This window comes from Pseudophryne corroboree, chromosome 3 (genome assembly GCF_028390025.1).
Source record: "Pseudophryne corroboree isolate aPseCor3 chromosome 3, aPseCor3.hap2, whole genome shotgun sequence".
Lineage (NCBI taxonomy): Eukaryota > Metazoa > Chordata > Amphibia > Anura > Myobatrachidae > Pseudophryne > Pseudophryne corroboree.
Window position 1 is genome coordinate 179231258 of NC_086446.1, and position 20771 is coordinate 179252028.

Here is a 20771-nt window from a genome sequence, read left to right on the forward strand (position 1 = left end):
ATCCGCGAAAATTCATACAAAATATACACAAGATGGTATCTGGTACCAGATCGGTTGCATAGGATCTATCCTGACACCTCCGACCTTTGCTGGCGGAACTGCGGTCAAGTAGGCACGCTTTATCATGTTTGGTGGTCCTGCCCGGCAATTGTTCAGTATTGGGCGATGGTCCGCAGGCTACTCTCCCGATTAATTGATTTGCCAGCTCCTCTTTCACCCGCGAACCTCCTCCTCCTTTGCGCACCACCCGATTAAATTTCCAAAGACTCGAAAAGCCTGACCCTCTTTATTTTCCTGCGCAGCCAAATATCAAATAGCGCAAAGTTGGAAGAACCCCGAAGCTCCCAACCGCCAAGCACTTAAGAATAGAATCTGGTTTGTCGCAAATATGGAGTATATTACCAGTCTCCGTCAAAACACAGTACAAAAATTCCACTCCATCTGGCTCCCCTGGTACAGCTATCATGACCACCCCCTCCCTGGTTTAAACTAATTATGGACTCCGTTCTACGATTGTTACCCCCCCCCCCCCCCCCCCCCCCTCCCTTTTTTTATTTTTTCTATTCTCTCTCTCTCTTCTCCTCCTCAGACCCCCGACTCTTCGGAGAATCTCTCCTTCCTCTTTATTTTCTACCTTCTTCTATATCACTTGATCTCTCTTTTCTGATCCTCACTTCCCACATACTTTTCCTACCCACTTCGCTACTTACTACCTCCACCACAGCTCTGAACCACATGACCCCACTACTCTTTCTGTTCCTACATATTTCTACCCCCCGAAAACGTCTTACTACATATGTCTCCTGTTTCTTTACACAACGATTACCACACCCATCGCTTTTTCCTTTTTACTAGAGAAACTTTTTGTATCTGTATTCATACCGGCCTTCCGGCCACCTGCTTATTGTTTATATATTTACTGCGCTCTTTTCAGCTGACTTGTTTGATTCTCTATCAAAATTAAAATTTATATGATTAAAAAAATCTTTTTGCTGATCATCCCAGACCATGCATCTGCTAGAGCACTAGAATATGGTGGAAAATATGAATTTGACATTCAAATATTAATTTAGAGATCACACTGAAACATTATTAACTTTTTTTTTTTTTTTTTTTTTTTTTACTTAGCATCATGGTAGACCAGTTGGAGACATGGTTACAGTTCGTACTAAACTGGGACCCCCAGCAACGTGGTGGAGGGATAGATCACCACACTGGTCGTCCACGGTGCTTTGTGTTGATGGATCATATTCTGAATCTGAAGGTATGAGAGTGCAGTTATTCACGGGCTTCTTCTCCTGTATCCTGTACATACTAGACCAGTTACCAGCTCTTTTATCCAACTACTGTATTCCACACTCCCCCATTCACAGATTGTGCACATTCTGAACATGACTTCTGCTAAGATCCTGTCCTTCCTCCTGCAACCTGAGGAAAGCCTGCACTCCCTGCAATCTCGCGTTGAAAGAGAGACTGGAATCGGCACCTGCAACCAAGAACTGCTGCTAGAAATGGGGGTGTCCCTTGATCCCAGAAAGCCTGCCTCCCAATGTGTGATCGATGGAGTGGTGAGACTTGAATGCCTGGCCTGTATTGTATAAAACACTCTTGGTTGTGATTTTCATTTGCAAAAATATAATGTACGTTATCTACTTTATAAAGGCAAATGACATTTGTCTACCCCCTGTGCAATCCTGTAGAAAACTCAGAATTTGGTTAAATAATAATTTTGTTCCTGTCTTTTGCACCCACACAGAGAGGTTGGGACAGTTACATGGTGTATTTGTTTGATAAAAGCAAGGCCACTTATGAAGGACCCTTTCAGCCAAGAAACCTTTCTGAATGTGTTAATTACATTGGTAAGTCTTATAATATCCGGTTTAAAAGAGTATCCTTGAAGATTCCATCAGTATCTCCGTTTTGTAAAGAGTGATGTTGTAGTAAAATGTAATATTTCTTTCATATGTTTTGTTTCTATTGTGTGTATTTCTCTGTCTCCTGAGCTACTTTTCAGTATATAGAGAACGCAAACGTGCATACACATTTAATGACAAACCTTTTCTTCACTCGTCACCAATAAAGTGCAGGATAGCAAAGCCCAGCTTTCCATACTGCAGCTGCGTAAGGTGTGGGCCGAAGCTGTGCATTATGTCTCTGGCCTTAAGGAGGACTACATCCGGCTTTTTCAGGGCCAAAGAGCTGCCATGTAAGTGTGGGGCATCTATTACAAAATACATGCTATGATATTGATTCTGTTGGCTACACTGCTGTTAAATTTATTTTTAAAACATTTTTAGGCTTAGTCTACTGCGCTACAATACCAACCTCACAAAGATGAAAAATACAATGGTATCCGCCTCTCAGCAACTTGACGCGAAGCTGCAGTTCTTTAAAAAAAGCATAGAGATCGACCTAGAACGCTACAGCGACCAGATGGCCTATGGAATCTGTGAGTGTAATTTGGTTTTAATAAATTTGTAATCTGACTTCTACTTCAAGTGATAACAAGGTTTCTTAAACTTAAGGCATCATAATTGGGTCCAAGGCTACAAGTGAAGTGATTACAGGACTAATTTACTGTACTGAGACTGAATAGAAGTTTTATTCAGTATCTAACGATCTAACCAGTATCTAAACATCTACTCTGCTTATAGCCAGATTTTCCAGTTGGCTCTGTTTAGAGCCACATATTGAAGTTGCTTTATGGGTATTTTAAACACATCCATACATTGTCAGTTTGTGTTCAAGCAGTGCCTTGGCTTTACCAGCTATTTAAGTGACTTCATGATCGTTACTGCATGAAATCATGTAACAAAGTGGTAGGCCACCTCAAAGTTAACCTTTCCTGTTAGGTTGTGGTGTCTAGGTCGCTCTACTTCTCGTATATATTGCACTGTGGATATCTCTCCTCCGCACTGATTATCATTTCCTACTGCATCCAAAGCTTCTCCTGCGCTGAACCTAACCTGTAGAAAATTCTCTAGTTCTGTCATACTCTCCTCCAACATCCAGTGCTTCAATGCTCAAAACTCACTCATTATCCTAAGCCAGTGATGGGGAACCTTTGGCACTCCAGCTGTTGTTGAACTACACATCCCAGCATGCCCTGCTGCAGTTTTGCTATTTGACCATGCTAAAACTGTAGCAGGTCATACTGAGATGTGTAGTTCAACAGCTGGAGTGTTATAGGTTCCCTATCACTGTCCTAAGCCTACCAGACCTGTGCCTAATCTAAACTCCTACATCCTTAACTCCTTCTATCTTCCCAATACATCACATCTTCCGCTTTCCTAGTAGAATGTAAGCTCTCTAAAATTGTCTACTCTGTTTACCCGGTTTTGAATTATTTATGTTTTTCTAATATTTCGTGCTGCAGAAATGTGGCATCTCATAAAGAAGTCATCATTTTTATTTATTAATTTTATGTGTTTGGTTTGGCGATGGAGGTAGGAGGAGCCTTTCTTGTAATTGTCTGGGTCTAAACGATCATGTTGATGCCTAGTAAAGGGTAATCTTCAGCTACCTATATATTAAAGCAATGTTTTGCATAACAATGTATTAACCACATTTTCTAAGACATAAGTTAAATGTAAATTGATTGGTAATGCAGATAATTTTTAATATAATAGCCTTTTATTCAACAATGCACTGCTGGAAAATCTAGACACAAATAGGGCCAGATGTACTGTGCCTTGGAGAGTGGTAGTTTCTCTCTTCACTTTATCAACCAATCTGCTCTTAACTGATATTTTTTCAAAAACAGCCTGTAACATGGCAGTTAGGAGCTGGTTGATACTTTATCTCTCTCCACTTTGTCACTCTACAAGGCTTAGTAGTACATCTGCCCTGTAGTCTTCTATTCACAGTGATAGTTATTGTTTTCTGGTGTTGAAGCTCCATGAATACTGTAGTACAATAGCTTGAGTGTTGAGTGTCTTTGTGTCATTAGTTTGTTTAGGGGGCCTTCGGGTTGTTCTGTGTCGGAATCAGTGCAGTTTCACAAGAACATTTTATTTGCCCTTTAGCTTCTGAGAAGATGCTGAGAGCCTGGAAGGAGAAGGAGGATCGAGCAGTAGACTGTGCAAAGGTATCATAAATAACCTTAGCCTGTCTTATAATAATGACATAAGAGCTATTCAATTATTGTACATTGATAACATTGTGGTGACCTAGAGAGGGAGAGGAGATGTTATAATGACACCACATAAAAGTATCTCCCTATGTTTCTTTCCCACTTTGTACATGGGCTGCATTTATTTGTTATATATAAAAATGGAAGAGCTATTTTTATTTTTATGGTGTACGGTTCACTTTATGTCATGCCTGTTTGTTAGGCCGGGCAGATTTCCTTTCTGGACGAACAGATTATGGGACTCCACAGCGAGATTGTTGAACTGCAGAGGAGTCCATTTGCTCGTAGACAAGGAGATGTCATGGAGCACCTGTAAGAGTATTCAGCTAGGATATGTTTGGTTTCTCTTCCTTTTTGTTTTTTCTTTGTAAATGATTCTTAAACAATTGGCGCATACAGTAACTCCCTGGGTGCCCATTATTATGGTGTCTTTAATGTCTTTCTCTAGACAAAATAATCTACTTGCATGTACAGCATTAGACATTGTCTAGGAAACCTTTAGTTCCCCTTCCTCTGCAAGCAGCAGCAGACTGCACTAAAGAGCCTGCAGCTATAGTGTGTGTGTGTGTGTGTGTGTGTGTGTGTGTGTGTGTGTGTGTGTGTGTGTGTGTGTGTGTGTGTATACTGTCACCTGTCCTAATTAGAACGCCCAGCATAACTGTATTGTCCAGTCACAGATGCTGGATACCTTCAGACTAACTCTTATTACAGCAATGACTGATGTACAGTTTATGAATGTTGTATATGGTTTGTTTACCAGGGAGCAGAAGGCCATAGAACTGTACAAGCAGTTGAAGCCACGCTCTCCAGGTATCTATCTTTTCTTTGGGCTATGCAGTAAGCTTCTACTTTTCAGTGAGAAAAAGGTAACCATCCATTCGTTATTGCAGATAATGCCTACAGTGATAGTACGGAGATGGTGAAAACAATTGTGCTGACTGTGCAAGGACAGGATAAAGTTCTCAGAGAGCTGTTTGGTCACTTAAGGTATTCTTAATCATATGCTAGGATACTTTTTTTCATGCAATGCAATCCTTTGAAGATCAATAACTCAGGATCAAGTGGGCTGTGTGATTTATATGTTCTTGGAGAGCATGCATTAGTGACCCCTAACTGTTTGTTTGTTTGTTTGTTTGTTTGTTTTTAATTATCAATCTATATACATTGTTCCTACAGCCGGCTCCTAGGCTGCAAGCAGAAAATAATTGACCTATTACCCCGAATTGAGATGACTGTGAATAATATAAAGGAAGCTGACAGCACGCTCATGCAGATGCAGGCCAAACGGCAGAGAGAGATCTGGCACCTTTTGAAAATTGCATGTGTAAGTGTCCTGGTATATCCGCCTTGCTATTCTTTACTAGAGCATTGCAGCTTTCTTCTAGGCTACAGTCGCACAGGTATAGATTTATTGTTAGCTGACACTCATATCTGTGCCCAATAAAATGTAACTCTTAACGCTAATCGCCAATGTTCATTACTCTCTAGACTTCTCTCCTACCCTTAAACCACTATGCAATGAATTCAGGCTGTCGTGACCCCTCACCTCACAGCACTGGGGCCATGGGTTCTTTTACAACCCAGACCCTATATGTTCTATTTGTTTGTGTTACCTCTAGGTGCCCTGGTTTACAAAAAAAAATCTTAGAATGGATATGAAATTGTAACCTGTACCACCCAAAGTTCTATACCGACAGCCTTATAAATGATCTCATGAGTTTTCCTTTAGGTGGCACATATTTACTTTGCTCTCTACTGCTTTGTCTGGGGAAAAATGTGGAAAGGTTACAGCGCCTGTTTTGAAAGTTGTTTTTGGCTATTGAATTGCTTGTGTAACTCACATTTTTGAATGTCTGAATACACATTTATTGCGTTTTTACAACTCATGTATCCACTGTTCAATAACAGAACTCTGCACGCTCATTGGGATCCACCAATTTAGAAAACACAAGTACACCTCAAACATCAGGCTGGTCCGATCCAAATTCTCCACAGGCTCTCTCCTCCATGCTGATCCCAAAGGACAAGAGCAGGTATGATGCACTATGTACTTCATAACTCGCCTGTCTTGGCATATGCTCGGTGATGGAACGTCCTGTGTTTTGGCGGGATGGATGCTGTATGTCTCACACTCTGGCAGCTAGGCATTTTACAGAAAAAGGGACATTTTTGAAGAATTTCAAAATGTGTGGCATGTATTATAAGGCAGTTCTATGCAGAAAATTAAATGTGTGTATAAAATTTCCTTTCTCCAGAGAGACCTTTAAGCACACTATAGAGGATAACCTGTTTTACCAAAAGCAGCTGAGTACTGTGATTATTGAGAGCACGATGGAACAGCAAAGAAGTATAGTGGTGAGTAGAACGGTTACTTTTACTTGCTTAAGATTTTAGCCCTTTGTAAAGTATTTTGAAATATATTTACTCCTCCACAACCCCCATCCTCTTCTCCCCTTAGGGTTTTTATTAGTGCAATTTATAACTCCATATTGTTAAGTGGGTTAAATCAGGTGTGAGCTTCTTTAAGGCTTGTACCTGTTGTATATTGTGCCATTCATGTAGCCATCCTAATATTTACCAGTCAAATACATTTCTCTTACGTCCTAGAGGATGATGAGGTCCACATTAGTACCATGGGGTATAGACTGGTCCACCAGGAGCCACTGGCACGTTAAGAGTTTGAGAGTGTGGGCTGGCTCCTCCCCCCATGCCCCTCCTACCAGACTCAGTTTAGAAAATGTGCCCGGAGGAGCCGGTCACAGCTAGGGGAGCTCCTAGAGCTTTTCTGTTATTTTAGAGTTTCTTATTTTACAGGGAGGCTGCTGGCAACAGCCTCCCTGCAGCGAGGGACTAAAGGGGGGGGGGGGGGAGTAGTGTCCGCCCTGCGGGGTCTGAGCCACTTACTCTGCTGCCAAGACACTAAGCTCCTGAGGGGTCAGACCGCTCCCCGCCTCAGGGGATCGCTCACCCCAGTAGCATGCCGCCACCCCCTTACAGAGCTGAAGATTGTGGCGAGTAAGACACCGAACCCCCTAGCAAGCGGGGGGCCGGTGTGAAGATGGCGGCAGCAGGGTAGGAGCGCAGTATTAACTGCGCTCCGGGATGGCTCAGAGGTACATAGTGCAGCGCGGTGAGGGGTGCCCTGGGCCAGCGCTTACACCCTACACTGGGCACAAAGCCTGTCGGGGTCCCAGGATCTCAGCCAGCATCAATCCTCCAGCCAGTATAATCAGATGAAGAGCAGGAAGACGGAGCCATTTTGGGGGCGGAGCTTCTCCTCAGAGCGGACCCAGCAGCGTTCAGCGCCATTTTCCTTCCTGCACAGCGCTGATCAGGAGAAAGAAGGTCCCTCCACAGCAACTCCAGCTATCTCTCATGGTACCAGGGGGTTGTAGAAGGTGGGGGGGGGGAGGCTGCAATACGACTGTTTTATCCTATTAAGGTGCACAGTCAGCGCTGACAAGGGGTCTCCCTTTGGTTAAAAGCGCTGTGTGTGTGGGTTGGCTCCAATCTCTATCTCTCTCTTGCCATTCTTGGGGGTGAAACTCTGTCTGCCCTCCCCTGTGTGTATGTGGAGTGTTTTGTGGTCTCCTTTAGCTATGTCCAGCGACACTGTGTCATATGCTGTGGAGGATATGTCCTCCCAGGATGATCCCATTCCATGTAATCAGGATAGCACTGGTTTAGCACAGATTCCAGCAAGGGAACCCGAGTGGTTTTCCTCTAGCAAATCTGGGATTTCTCAGATTTCAGATAGGGTTGCAAGTAATGAATCTGCAACCCAGGTATTACAGAACTCTATGGCAGTATGGCCTGATTCTGGTACCTCAGGATGCTCCGCTATATACCCTCACAAACGTGCGCTTGTTTATGTCATGCAAGATGACACGGAGACCGATTCTGATACCACAGACTGTACTGGGGATGTGTTGCGGGGGTCTGCCTCTCTTGCAAAGGGGGTGCAATTGTTGATAGAGGCTATCAGGGATGTGTTGAATATTAATGATACCACACCTGATCAGGTTGAGGAGGCTTTTTTCACTGAAAATAAGAAAGCCTCACTAACCTTCCCTGCGTTAAAGGAATTAAATGCTATATTTGAGAAAGCATGGGAAAACCCTGAGAAAAAATTCCAGATCCCAAAAAGGGTCCAGGTGGCGTTTCCTTTCTATGAGGAGGATAGGAAAAAATGGGAAAGCCCGCCAATTGTTGACGCATCTGTGTCCAGACTCTCAAAAAAGGTGGTTTTACCTGTTCCGGGATCTACCGCCTTTAAGGAGCCGGCTGATCGAAAACTTGATAATACACTTAAATCAATGTACACCGCTTCGGGGGCCATATTACGTCCCACTATTGCTAGTGCATGAATTGCAAAAGCTATAGTAAAATGGTCAGGCACCTTACTTGAGGATTTGGATACAATGGATAAGGGTGATGTTGAATTGTTTTTCCGTAACATTCACGATTCAGCAGGTTTTATGGTAGAATCCATGAAAGACCTGGGTTCCATGGCTGTGGAGATCTTTCATGTCTGTTTCAGCTCGTCGGGCTGCGCCAGTGGTCGGCCGACGCGGAATCCAGGAAAAGAGTTGAGTCCCTACCCTACACAGGTCAGGCTCTCTTTTAGGGAAGCTTTGGATGCGTGGATATCCACGGCTACAGCAGGTAAGTCTCCGTTCCTTCCCTCAGCTGCACCTGCTCCGAAGAAATCCTTCTCTTCATCAGCACCACAGTCCTTTCGGTCTAACAAGCCTAGAAAGGCCAGACCGTCCAATACCTTCTTTAGGGGAGGTTGAGCTAAATCCAAGAAACCTGCTGCGGCAGGTTCCCAGGAAACTAAGCCTGCTTCCAGTACGCCGAAGTCCTCCGCATGTCGGTGGACCGTGCGGCCTGGAGGTAGGGCCAGTGAGAACGAGGCTCGGACAGTTCAGTCACGTCTGGGTATCATCCGACCTGAATCCCTGGGTGATAGATATTGTGTCCGAGGGATACAGGTTGGAATTTCAAAATCTCCCTCCTCACCGATTTTTCAAATCCGGCTTGCCAGTTCTGCTGGCGGACAGGACTGTCCTACAAGCAGCAGTCCAGAAGTTGGTGGAGGCACAGGTGCCAGTACCTCCTCATTTGCAAGCCACAGGTTACTATTCGAACCTTTTCGTGGTACCGAAACCGGATGGTTCGGTCAGGCCCATTCTGAACCTAGGATCACTGAACCCTTTTCTGAAGGAGTTCAAGTTCAAAATGGAGTCTCTCAGGGCAGTGATATCAGGTTTGGAAGAGGGGGAATTCCTAGTATCCCTGGATATCAAGGATGCGTTCCTCCACATTCCGATTTGGCTACCGCATCAGGCTTATCTCCGTTTTGCATTACTGGACTGTCATTTCCAGTTATATGCCCTGCCATTTGGCCTCTCTACACACCAAGGGTATTCACCAAGGTGATGGCGGAGATGATGGTTCTACTCCGAAAACAGGGTAAACATCATTCCGTATGTGGACGATCTACTGATAAAGGCATCGTCCAAGGAGGAGCTGTTGCAGTCCATTGTACTCGCAACCCGCCTATTCAGAGTCCATGGTTGGATTCTGAACCTTCCAAAATCTCATTTGGAACCAACCCTGAGGTGTCTTTTCTGGGGATGATCCTCGACACTGAAGTGCAGAGGGTGTTTCTTCCACAGGAAAAGGCGTTGGTGATGCAAACAATGGTCCGGGATGCCCTGAAGCCAGCCCGGGTGTCTGTTCCTCAATGCATTCGCCTGTTGGGAAAGATGGTGGCCTCTTACGAGGCTCTCCAGTATGGGAGGTTCCATGCTCGGGCCTTCCAACTGGATCTCCTGGACAAGTGGTCAGGATCTCATCTACACATGCACCAGAGAATTCGTCTGTCTCCAAAGGCCAGGATTTCGCTCCTCTGGTGGCTCCAATTGCCTCACCCTCTGGAGGGCCGCAGGTTCAGGATTCAGGACTGGGTTCTTCTAACCACTGATGCGAGCCTCCGGGGCTGGGGCGCAGTCGCTCAAGGGGAAACCTTCCAAGGAAGGTGATCAAGTCTGGAAGCCGGCCTGCCGATCAACATCCTGGAACTAAGAGCCATCTACAACGGTCTTCTTCAGGCGGTCCATCTTCTAAGAAATCGGGCCATTCAAGTACAGTCGGACAATGTAACGGCGGTGGCTTACATAAACTGACAGGGCGGAACGAAGAGCAGAGCTGCGATGTCAGAGGTGACAATTATCCTCTGGGCAGAAAAACACGCGTTGGTGCTCTCTGCAATCTTCATTCCGGGAGTGGACAACTGGGAAGCAGACTTCCTCAGCAGACATGATCTCCATCCGGGGGAGTGGGGTCTCCATCCAGAGGTGTTCAAGGAAATAACAGACCTTTGGGGGTTACCCCAAATAGACATGATGGCCTCTCATCTCAACAAGAAGCTTCAATGCTATTGTTCCAGGTCGAGGGACTCGCAAGCAGTGGCAGTGGACGCCCTGGTGTCTCCGTGGATGTTCCAGTCGGTGTACGTGTTTCCACCACTCCCACTCATTCCAAGAGTTCTAAAGTTCGTAAGGAGAACAAGAGTTCAAGCGATCCTCATTGCTCCAGACTGGCCAAGGCGGGCTTGGTACGCGGACCTTCTGAATCTCTTGCAGGAAGATCCAAGGCCTCTTCCTCTTCGGGAGGACCTGCTGCAGCAGGGTCCGTTCGCCTATGAAGACTTACCACGGCTACGTTTGACGGCGTGGAAGTTGAATGCCTGATACTAGCTTGGAAGGCATTCCGAAGAAGGTCATTCCTACCCTGATACAGGCTAGGAAAGGGGTAACGTCTAAACATTACCATCGTATTTGGAAGAAATATGTCTCTTGGTGTGAGTCCAAAAAGTTTTCTGCGGTGGAGTTTCAGCTGGGACGTTTTCTCCTCTTCCTGCAAGCAGGTGTGGATATGGGCCTGAGGTTGGGATCTGTGAAGGTCCAGATTTTGTCCCTGTCCATTTTCTTCCAGAAACAATTGGCTGCCCTCCCTGAGGTTCAGACCTTTTTGAAGGGAGTTCTGCACATTCAACCTCCCTTTGTACCGCCTACGGCGCCTTGGGACCTTAACGTGGTGTTGCAGTTCCTCCAGTCGGACTGGTTTGAGCCTCTACAGGAGGTTGAGGTCAAATTTCTTACATGGAAGGCTGTCACGTTGTTGGCCTTAGCTTCTGCTAGATGTGTGTCAAAATTGGGGTCTTTGTCCTGTAAAAACCCTTACTTGATATTCCACGAAGCTGAGCTCTGGACATGTCAGCAGTTTCTTTCGAAGGTTGTGTCGGCATTTCATATCAACCAACCTATTGTGGTGCCAGTGGCTACTGACTCCTCAATTTCGTCAGTGTCCTTAGATATTGTGAGGGCTTTGAAAATCTATGTGAAGAGGACTGCTCGTCACAGGAAATCGGAACTCTTTGTTTGTCTTGTATGAGCCCAAGAACATTGGGTGTCCTGCTTCAAAGCAGACTATATCTCTGGATTAGTTTCACTATCCAGCATGCTTATTCTATGGCAGGATTGGCGTGTCCAAAATCTGTTAAGGCCCACTCTACTCGTAAGGTGGGGTCTTCCTGGGCGGCTGCCCGGGGTCTCTCTGCGTTACAACCGAGCGGCAACTTGGTCTGGGTTGAACACGTTTTCCAAGTTCTACAAGTTCGATACTTTGGCCTCTGATGTTCTGAAGTTCAATCAGTTCTGCAGGAGCCTCCGCGCTCTCCCTCCCGTTCTGGGAGCTCTGGTACATCCCCATGGTACTAATGTGGACCCCAGCATCCTCTAGGACATAAGAGAAAATAGGATTTTGTTACCTGCCGGTAAATCCTTTTCTCGTAGTCCGTAGAGGATGCTGGGTGCCCGCCCAGCGCTTCGTTTTCCTGCAACAGTTATCTGGTTCAGTACAACTTTGTTTAGTTATGTACTGCATTGTTACTTGGTAAGTAATGTTTCAGCAGTTGCTGAGTTTTTCAAGCTAGTTAGCTTGATGTGCCTTGTATGTGTGAGCTGGTATGAATCTCGCCACTATCTGTGTTAAATCCTTCTCTCGAAGATGTCCGTCTCCTCGGGCACCGTTTCTAGACTGAGTCTGGTAGGAGGGGCATAGAGGGAGGAGCCAGCCCACACTCTGAAACTCTTAAAGTACCAAAGGCTCCTAGTGGACCCGTCTATACCCCATGGTACTAATGCGGACCCCAGCATCCTCTACGGACTACGAGAAAAGGATTTACCGGTAGGTAACCAAAATCCTATTTCTCTTACGTCCTAGAGGATGTTGGGGTCCATTTTAGTACCATGGGGTATAGACGGTTCCGCAGGAGCCTTCGGCACTTTAAGACTTTTCAACAGTGTGAACTGGCTCCTCCCTCTATGCCCCTCTTCCAGACCTCAGTTTAGAAGATGTGCCCGGGAGACTTCAGTGAAGCTCTACTGAGTTTGACTGAAAAAGACTTTAAGTTTTTTATTTTACAGGGAACCTGCTGGCAACAGCTTCCCTGCTTCGTGGGACTTAGGGGGGGGAAGTAGGAACCAACTTCTCAGTTAGTTTAATGGCTCTGCTTCCGCTGACAGGACACCATTAGCTCCTGAAGGGTACTGAACACAGCCCTTGCCTGGCTGCTGTTCACTCCCACAGCACTGCCGCCACCCCCTAACAGAGCCAGAAGTCAGAAGGCTGGTGAGTATTAACCGGAGACCTGCAGAGAGGGGCCCTCCGGTCATCATGGCGGCATAAAGGTACCAGCGCAGCGCGGGACGCTGCGCTGCAACATGTCTCTCAGCACAGGGTGCAGGGCGCGGGGGGGGGGCGCGGTCTGAGGGACATGATAAATCCTTTCTCTCACTGGCAAAATGTACATACATGTAAACCGCTGATGTACACTACCCCCGCCAGTATAAATATTACTGCGGCTGAACCACGCCATTACAGGGGGCGGGGCTTCACCTCAGAATTGCTTGTAACACTAATTTGGTGCCATTTTCTCCTCACACATCGCTGATACAAGTACCAGGGTGTTATAGAAGGGGAGCACATAATTTATTGAAGTCTGCGGGCTTCACATTGGATAAAAAGCGCTGTTTTGGTATATATGTATATTCATTGTATGTAATACATATACGGCGCGTGGTGTGGACTGGCAATCCCCTTTGGGTCTCTCTGAGACTTTAGGTAGATCTGTCCCCAATAGCTCCCGTGTGTGGTGTGACTGTACAGGTGTGTAACAGGTCTAGAGAAAGTTCTTCCCCAGAGGAAACCATTTTGGAGGCACAAGAGTGTTCGGAGCCTGTGTGGGTGTGAAAGCTACAGAGTAATATGTAAATTCTCTGAGTCTGAACAACAGACCAAGCAAGACAGTCTGTGGAGGATGCTCTGTTTGCTGATTCCTCCACGTCACCCACTCGGGACCCCTCCTGTTCCCAGAAAAGCTCTCTGACCCAAATTATGCAAAGGGACACTGACACAGATTCCGACACTGAAGTCGACACTGGAGATTTGAGGGGGGTAGATCCCAAACTGGTTAAGAGCATTCAATTTATGATAGTCACTATAAAAGAGGTGTTGGAATTTCCTGACACAACACCTTCACCCGAGGAAAAAGATTATTTTAAATTAAATAAAAAAACAGGTGGTGACTTTTCCTCCGTCTAAGGATAGCGTACCCTTTCCCTGAAGAGGATAGGCGCAAGTGGGAGTCACCCCCAATGATAGAGACCTCAGTCTCTAGGTTGTCAAAATCATTTTACCTGCCCCAGGGTCAGCTTCATTAAAAGAACCTGCTGACCGCAAATTAGAGACGACTTTAAAGTCCATCTATGTTGCTACGGGTACGTTACTCAGGCCCGCGATTGCTTCTGCGTGGATAGGTAACGCAGTGAAAAAGTGGGCAGACAATTTAATTGTTAATATTGACACGGTCGATAAAGATGATATGCTGCAAATTCTAGGTCATATCAAGGATTCTGCAGGTTACTTGGTTGAGGCTATGAAGGACATAGGCTTACTGGGCTCAAGGGCCTCTACTATGGCGATTTCAGCCGCAGGGCGCTCTGGATCCGCCAATGGAATGCTGATACTGAATCCAAAAGAAATATTGGGCGCTCCCCGACAATGGTGAGGCCCTCTTTGGAAACTAGATGCCAGATGTAGTAGTTGATATCATGGCAAGTCAGCATTTCTGCCGTCGACAGCTACACCGGCTTAAAAAAAAAAAGTATATAATTCTCATACTATGCAGTCCTTTCGGCCCAACAAGTGCAAAAAGGCTAAGAGTACCCCTTTTGCCACAGGAAAAGGTAGAAAATCTACACCACCGTCAAGTTCCCAGGAGCAGAAGTCAGCAACTAACTTCTGCAAAGGCCACAGCATGACGCTGGGGCTCCTCTGTGGGAGTGCGATCGGGTGGGGGCACGTCTTTTATATTTCAGCCAGGTCTGGCTTCACTCAGACCTCGATCCTTGGATATTAGATATTATCCCAAGGTTACAGGTTGGAATTTCAAGACCTTCCCCCAAGCCGATTTTTTTTTCAAATCGGCCTTGCCAGTTTCTGCTCAGGATGACACAAATGTCCTGAACGCAATACACAAATTATGTCAAGACAAAATAATTGCCTTGGTTCCTGCCGAACAAAGAAACCAAGGTTTTTATTCAAGCCTGTTTGTGGTGCCGAAGCCGAATGGCTCGGTCAGACCGATTTTAAACCTAAAATCTCGGAATCTTTATTTGAAAAGTTTCAAATTCAAGATGGATTCCTTGAGAGCGGTGATTTCCAGCTTGGAAGAAAAGGAATTTCTGGTGTCGGTGGACATCAAGGATGCTGTCCCCATTTACCTGCCACATCAAGCATACCTGAGGTTTGCGGTTCAGGATTGCCACTACCAATTCCAGACATTACCGTTCGGGCTCTTCGCGGCTCCGAGAATATTCACCAAGGTGATGGCGGAGATGATGGTTCTCCTTCGCAAACAAGGAGTCAACATAATTCCATAATTGGACGATCTCCTCATAAAAGCGAGATCCAGGGACAAGCTACTCCAGAACATAGCATTGTCCCTGAAGATGCTTCAACAGCACGGTTGGATCATCAACTTTCCAAAATCGCAGTTCGAACCGACACTGAGATTATCATTTTTGGGAATGATACTGGACACCGAGATACAGAGAGTATTTCTACCAGTGGAAAAGGCTGAGGACATCCAGAGCATGGTCAAACAACGTTTGAGACCAAGAACCGTATCAATTCATCAGTGCATTCGCCTGTTGGGGAAAATGGTAGCAGCTTACGAGGCGCTACAATATGGCCGTTTCCATGCCAAGGTATTCCAGTGGGACCTACTGGACAAGTGGTCAGGGTTGCATCTCCACATGCATCAAAGGATAATCTTGTCAGCGAAAGCCAGAATTTCTCTCCTGTGGTGGCTACAAATTTCTCACCTCCTGGAGGGACGCAGGTTCGGGATTCAGGCCTGGATCCTGGTGACCACGGATGCAAGTCTCCGAGGATGGGGAGCAGTCACGCAAGGTGAAAGCTTCCAAGGAAGAGGGTTAAGTTAAGAAACTCGCCTTCACATAAACATTCTGGAGTTCAGAGCTGTGTACAACAGTCTTCATAAAACGGCACACCTTCTTCAAGGTCGTCCCATACAGATCCAGTCAGACAATGTAACAGCAGTAGCTTACATAAACCGTTGAGGCGGAACAAAAAGCAGAGCAACAATGGCAGAGGTGACAAAGATACTCCTCTGGGCATCTGGGCAGAAAGACATGCAAAAGCTCTGTCGGTAATTTTCATTCCGGGAGTGGACAACTGAGAAGCAGACTTCCTCAGCAGACCCGATCTCCATCCAGGAGAATGGGGCCTCCACCCGGAAGTCTTTGCGGAGGTAGAAAGTTGTTGGGGTGTTCGTCAAGTGCATATGATGGCATCATGCCGCAATAAGAAGCTTCAGAAATATTGTTCCGGGTCAAGAGACCCACAAGCAATAGCGATAGATGCACTGGTGACGCAGTGGGTGTTTCGGTCGGTGTATCGGTTCCCTCCACTTCCACTTACTCCAAAAGTTCTCAAGATCATCAGAAGAACAGGAGTTCGAGCAATACTCATTGCTCTGGACTGACCAAGGAGGGCTTGGTATCCAGATCTTCAAGAGTTATTAATGGAAGATCCTCAGCCTCTGCCTCTTCGCGAGGACCTTTTTCAGCAGGGGCCGTTAATCAGGACTTACCGCGGTTGCGTTTGACGGCATGGCTGTTGAGCGCCAGATCCTAGCCCATAAGGGTATTCCCAATGAAGTCATTCCCACACTTATTCTGGCCAGGAAAGGGGTAAGGTCCAAACATTACCATCGTATTTGGAGAAAATATGTATCTTGGTGTGTAACCAAGGAGTCTCCTCCTGCGGTGGAGTTTCAATTAGGACGACTTCTCCTATTTCTACAGGCAGGTGTGGATGCTAGATTGAGATTAGGATCTATCAAGGTTCAGATTTCGGCCTTGTTAGTTTTCTTTCAGAAACAATTGACTTCTCTTCCTGAGGTCCAGACGTTCGTGAAAGGGGTTCTGCGCATCCAACCTCCCTTTGTGCCTCCTGCGGCGCCATGGGATCTTAATGTGGTGTTGCAGTTCCTTAAATCGGACTGTTTTGAGCCTCTGCAAGAGGTGGAGTTAAAGTTCTCACTTGAAAAGTGGTCATGCTGTTGGCCTTGGCTTCAGGCAGACGAATGTCTGAGTTAGGAGCTCTGTCACAGTCCTTATTTAATATTTCATGAAGATAGGGCTGAACTGAGAACACGTCGGCACTTTCTTCCGAAGGTTGTGTCGTCTTTTCATATCAACCAACCAATGGTGGTGCCAGTAGCTTCTGACACCTCAGCTGTCTCAAGGTCCTTGGATGTCGTCAGAACGCTGAGGACTTATGTTGCAAGAACGGCTCGGATAAGGAAAACAGAATCTGTTTTTCCTCTGACCCCAACAAGTTCGGGGGTTCCTGCTTCTAAGCAGACTATTGCGCACTGGATCAGGGGTACCATTCAACACGCTCTTTCCACTGCAGGATTGCCGTTACCGACTTCGGTAAAAGCCCACTCTACAAGGAAAGTGGGTTCGTCCTGGGCGGCTGCCCGGGGGGGTCTCTGCTTTGCAAATCTGCCGAGCTGCTACTTGGTTGGGTACAAACACATTTGATAAGTTTTATAAGTTTGACACCTTGGCTGCTGACGACCTTTAATTTGGTCTGTCTGTTCTGCAGGAACATTAGCACTTTCCCGCCCGTACTGGGAGCTTTGGTATATCCCCATGGTACTAAAATGGACCCCAGCATCCTCTAGGACGTAAGAGAAAATAGGATTTTAAGTACCTGCCGGTAAATCCTTTTCTCGTAGTCCGTAGAGGATGCTGGGCGCCCGCCCAGTGCTCATTTACGTTTATCCAGTGCCCAGTGCTGATTACGTTTATCTTTTTGCACATTGTTTCATGTGTTCAGTTGTTAACAGCTGTTGCGTTATGCATGCTGGTTGGCGTGACTTATGTTAAAGGCCATGTTAGCCGACCTGTTTATGGATGGTGTGAGCTGGTTTGAATCTCGCCACAAGTTTAATAGTAATTCCTCTCTCGAGAATGTCTGTCTCCTCGGGCACAGTTCCTATACTGAGGTCTGGAGGAGGGGTATAGAGGGAGGAGCCAGTTCACACTGTTGAAATGTCTTAAAGTGCCGAAGGCTCCTGCGGAACCGTCTATACCCCATGGTACTAAAATGGACCCCATCATCCTCTACGGACTATGAGAAAAGGATTTACCGGCAGGTAATTAAAATCCAATTATTATTTTTTTCCATTTAGACCAGTGCTAACAGTTTGCATCTCTTATACCCCTTTCACACCGTAGCTTTAACCCGGTAAATTGCCGATTTTTCAGCCTTCCTAAACGGTTCTAGTTGCGATGTGAAAGGGCCACCTTGAATTTACCGTTTTCAAAATACTGGTATTTTGAAACGGTTAAAAAGCAGGGTCCTACCTGGTTCAGAACCGTTTCACTGTGCAGTGTGAAAGGCTCTGAAACGGTATTTCCAAGCCACAGGAGGTGATAGGCTGTCTCCATGTGTGATGTCACCAGGCAGAAGCAGGAAGCTGGAGGAAAAACACATCAGACACATGAGTGGGTTTAGAAGCGTTTTCTTACTGCAAATATATTATACAATGGCAACTTTGAGTGATGAAGAGGTGAGGGAGCTGCTAAGAATCAGAGGGGATGAGGAAATCTGCAGACAAATAACTGGGACAGTCAAGGATGCACTCATATATAAAAACATGGTTAAAAAGCTGCTGGGTTCCATCGTACGACTATCCAAATTATTAATAATTAATAAATTAATAATTATTATTAATAATGTGTGGGCCAGAAAAGTCCAATTATGACAACCACTGTTTTCTATGGGTGAAACGGGTTCAGTGTGAAAGGTACCAAAACGGTAATGAAATGGTAATATACTGGTTACAACATGCGATGTGAAGGGGGTTTAACTGCTCAGACCCGTTTAAAGAACCGTTTCAAAAGCAGGTTTTGCGATGTGAAAGCAGCATTAGTTAAACAGTCTGCCTATCTGCCCAGTGTCCTGCAGGAAGACGCATTTTATGTCACACTCTTGACCTACATGTTTGGAACTGGGCTCTGTACATTGTAAAAGTGGTGATTCCTGCAGCGAAGGGAAGCTTTGTGTTTTTGAGTAAACCATACATTTATTAAGGTCATTTGCTATGTTCTTAATGGTTGTATTTTGTTTTATTGCCCCCAAGGTTTTCAATACTGCTTTATATTTTCTTTCTCTTGTTCTATGTTCGTTTGTTAATATGCAGATTTGTGTTTCTTCATTAGAACTTGGATTGGAGCTGGCTGCAACAGTGATGACTGAAGATGAAGGCATGGTTTCTTGTTCCTCTCAATATTACAGCATATTCCTTTGTTAAAAGCAAGTAATGTTGGCCTTGCTTATATCCCCCTCTATATTCTCCCATCAATCTTTTCTCTACCACTCGCATGTGAGCATGGGTCGAGAAAAGATCATAATATGCCCTATTCACACAGATATAACATATTGGGGGGTATCCAGTTAGTCGCGATAAAGCTATCCGTGATCACGACTAAGGTTATCGCACTGATCTTCTGAAAAATCAGCTTATCGCAGCCTGTGCGCTCCCGTTTATCGCACCTATCCTATTCCAAAATGGCAATAACTGGATTTGTGAGATAATTCTAGCCGGCAAGATAAGTATAGGAGAAAATGGAGATATCTGCCTGTACCCCCAAAAAAGCCAAATTAATATAGGAACCCATTATAGAAGTCTATTAGTGGCCATAAAAAATATTTAGTGTCATTAAATGGGGGCTGTTATATGCATTTTTGTAAAAATGTGAAAAAAAATGATAGAACTACGGCATCGAGGCTAATTGGATACCCCCTTTATGTTTTAAGTTAGCACCACTGACATGTTAAACGTTTTGTAAGGAAATGAGAATTGATGAAAGGTCATGCCCTCAATTTTTCCGTAAGTGTGAGATTCTATTTTCTAGGGGGTGTAGTATGTTATACCGGCGCTTGGGATACCGGCGCCCAGCATACCGCTGCCGGGATCCCGACCGCCGGCATACAGGCAGTGGGGTGAGTGCAAAAGAGCCCCTTGCGGGATCGCTGTGCTTTCCACGCTGCATGTATGGTGGCGCACTACGCTATTTACTCTCCCTCCAGGGTGTCGTGGACACCCCAAGTGGGAGAATAGTTGTCAGTATGCCGGCTGTTGGGATTCCGGCGTCAGTATGGTGAGCGCCGGGATCCTAACGGCCGGCATATCAAATGCCTCCCTTTGCTAGGTGTAACTCCAGTTTTAGTGTTTCAATTTTATGGAAGGTTGTTCTTACTAGTGCAATACTCATATTTCCTCTAAGAGGAAACAGAAGTCCACAAATGTAACATTGTTTTGTTTTTTTAATTAAATTCATATCTTTATTCTTGTACGATTCTTTTATGTAGGTTTTTATAGTTTTCACAAAGTAATAACCAAAACATTTCTGAAATAGAAGTGAAAATAAAGTTAGATATTCATAGCATTTTAATTTGTGACTGTTGTACAGAAATACATTATAATTTAAATACATTTTCATTGGATATGCGTTTTATTTAATTTCCAAAAAGTTAGAGAAGAGGATTACGCATCTGCATATTGGACAACAAAAAAACCTTTAAAGGGCTCATGCGATCTGGTACTACACATTACACTGTACAGGGTGTATAATTGCCAGGTGTATCTACACATTGCACTGTACAGTTTACAGGGTGTATAATTACCACATGTATCTCTCACATTGCACAGTACAGGGTGTATAGTTACCACGTGTATCTACACATTGCACAGTACAGTATACAGGGTGTATAATTACCACATGTATCTCTCACATTGCACAGTACAGGGTGTATAGTTACCACGTGTATCTACACATTGCACAGTACAGTATACAGGGTGTATAATTACCACATGTATCTCTCACATTGCACAGTACAGGGTGTATAGTTACCACGTGTATCTACACATTGCACAGTACAGTATACAGGGTGTATAATTACCACA

The 20771-nt window shown here is 45.3% G+C and overlaps 1 protein-coding gene across 1 annotated transcript in view; it reads left to right on the top strand.

The window, feature by feature from the left end:
- CHUK (component of inhibitor of nuclear factor kappa B kinase complex) overlaps nucleotides 1-20152 on the top strand; it is a 100994-nt gene extending 80842 nt beyond the window's left edge. The window contains exons 9-21 of the mRNA XM_063958644.1: nucleotides 1129-1264; nucleotides 1374-1568; nucleotides 1757-1859; nucleotides 2083-2206; nucleotides 2298-2449; nucleotides 4026-4087; nucleotides 4335-4444; nucleotides 4893-4942; nucleotides 5023-5119; nucleotides 5309-5456; nucleotides 6041-6165; nucleotides 6388-6487; nucleotides 19024-20152. Of these exons, the coding sequence (XP_063814714.1) occupies nucleotides 1129-1264; nucleotides 1374-1568; nucleotides 1757-1859; nucleotides 2083-2206; nucleotides 2298-2449; nucleotides 4026-4087; nucleotides 4335-4444; nucleotides 4893-4942; nucleotides 5023-5119; nucleotides 5309-5456; nucleotides 6041-6165; nucleotides 6388-6487; nucleotides 19024-19053 (1432 nt within the window). The 3' untranslated portion in view covers nucleotides 19054-20152. The remainder of the gene's footprint in view (nucleotides 1-1128; nucleotides 1265-1373; nucleotides 1569-1756; nucleotides 1860-2082; nucleotides 2207-2297; nucleotides 2450-4025; nucleotides 4088-4334; nucleotides 4445-4892; nucleotides 4943-5022; nucleotides 5120-5308; nucleotides 5457-6040; nucleotides 6166-6387; nucleotides 6488-19023) is intronic.
- Nucleotides 20153-20771: the final 619 nt, after the last annotated feature.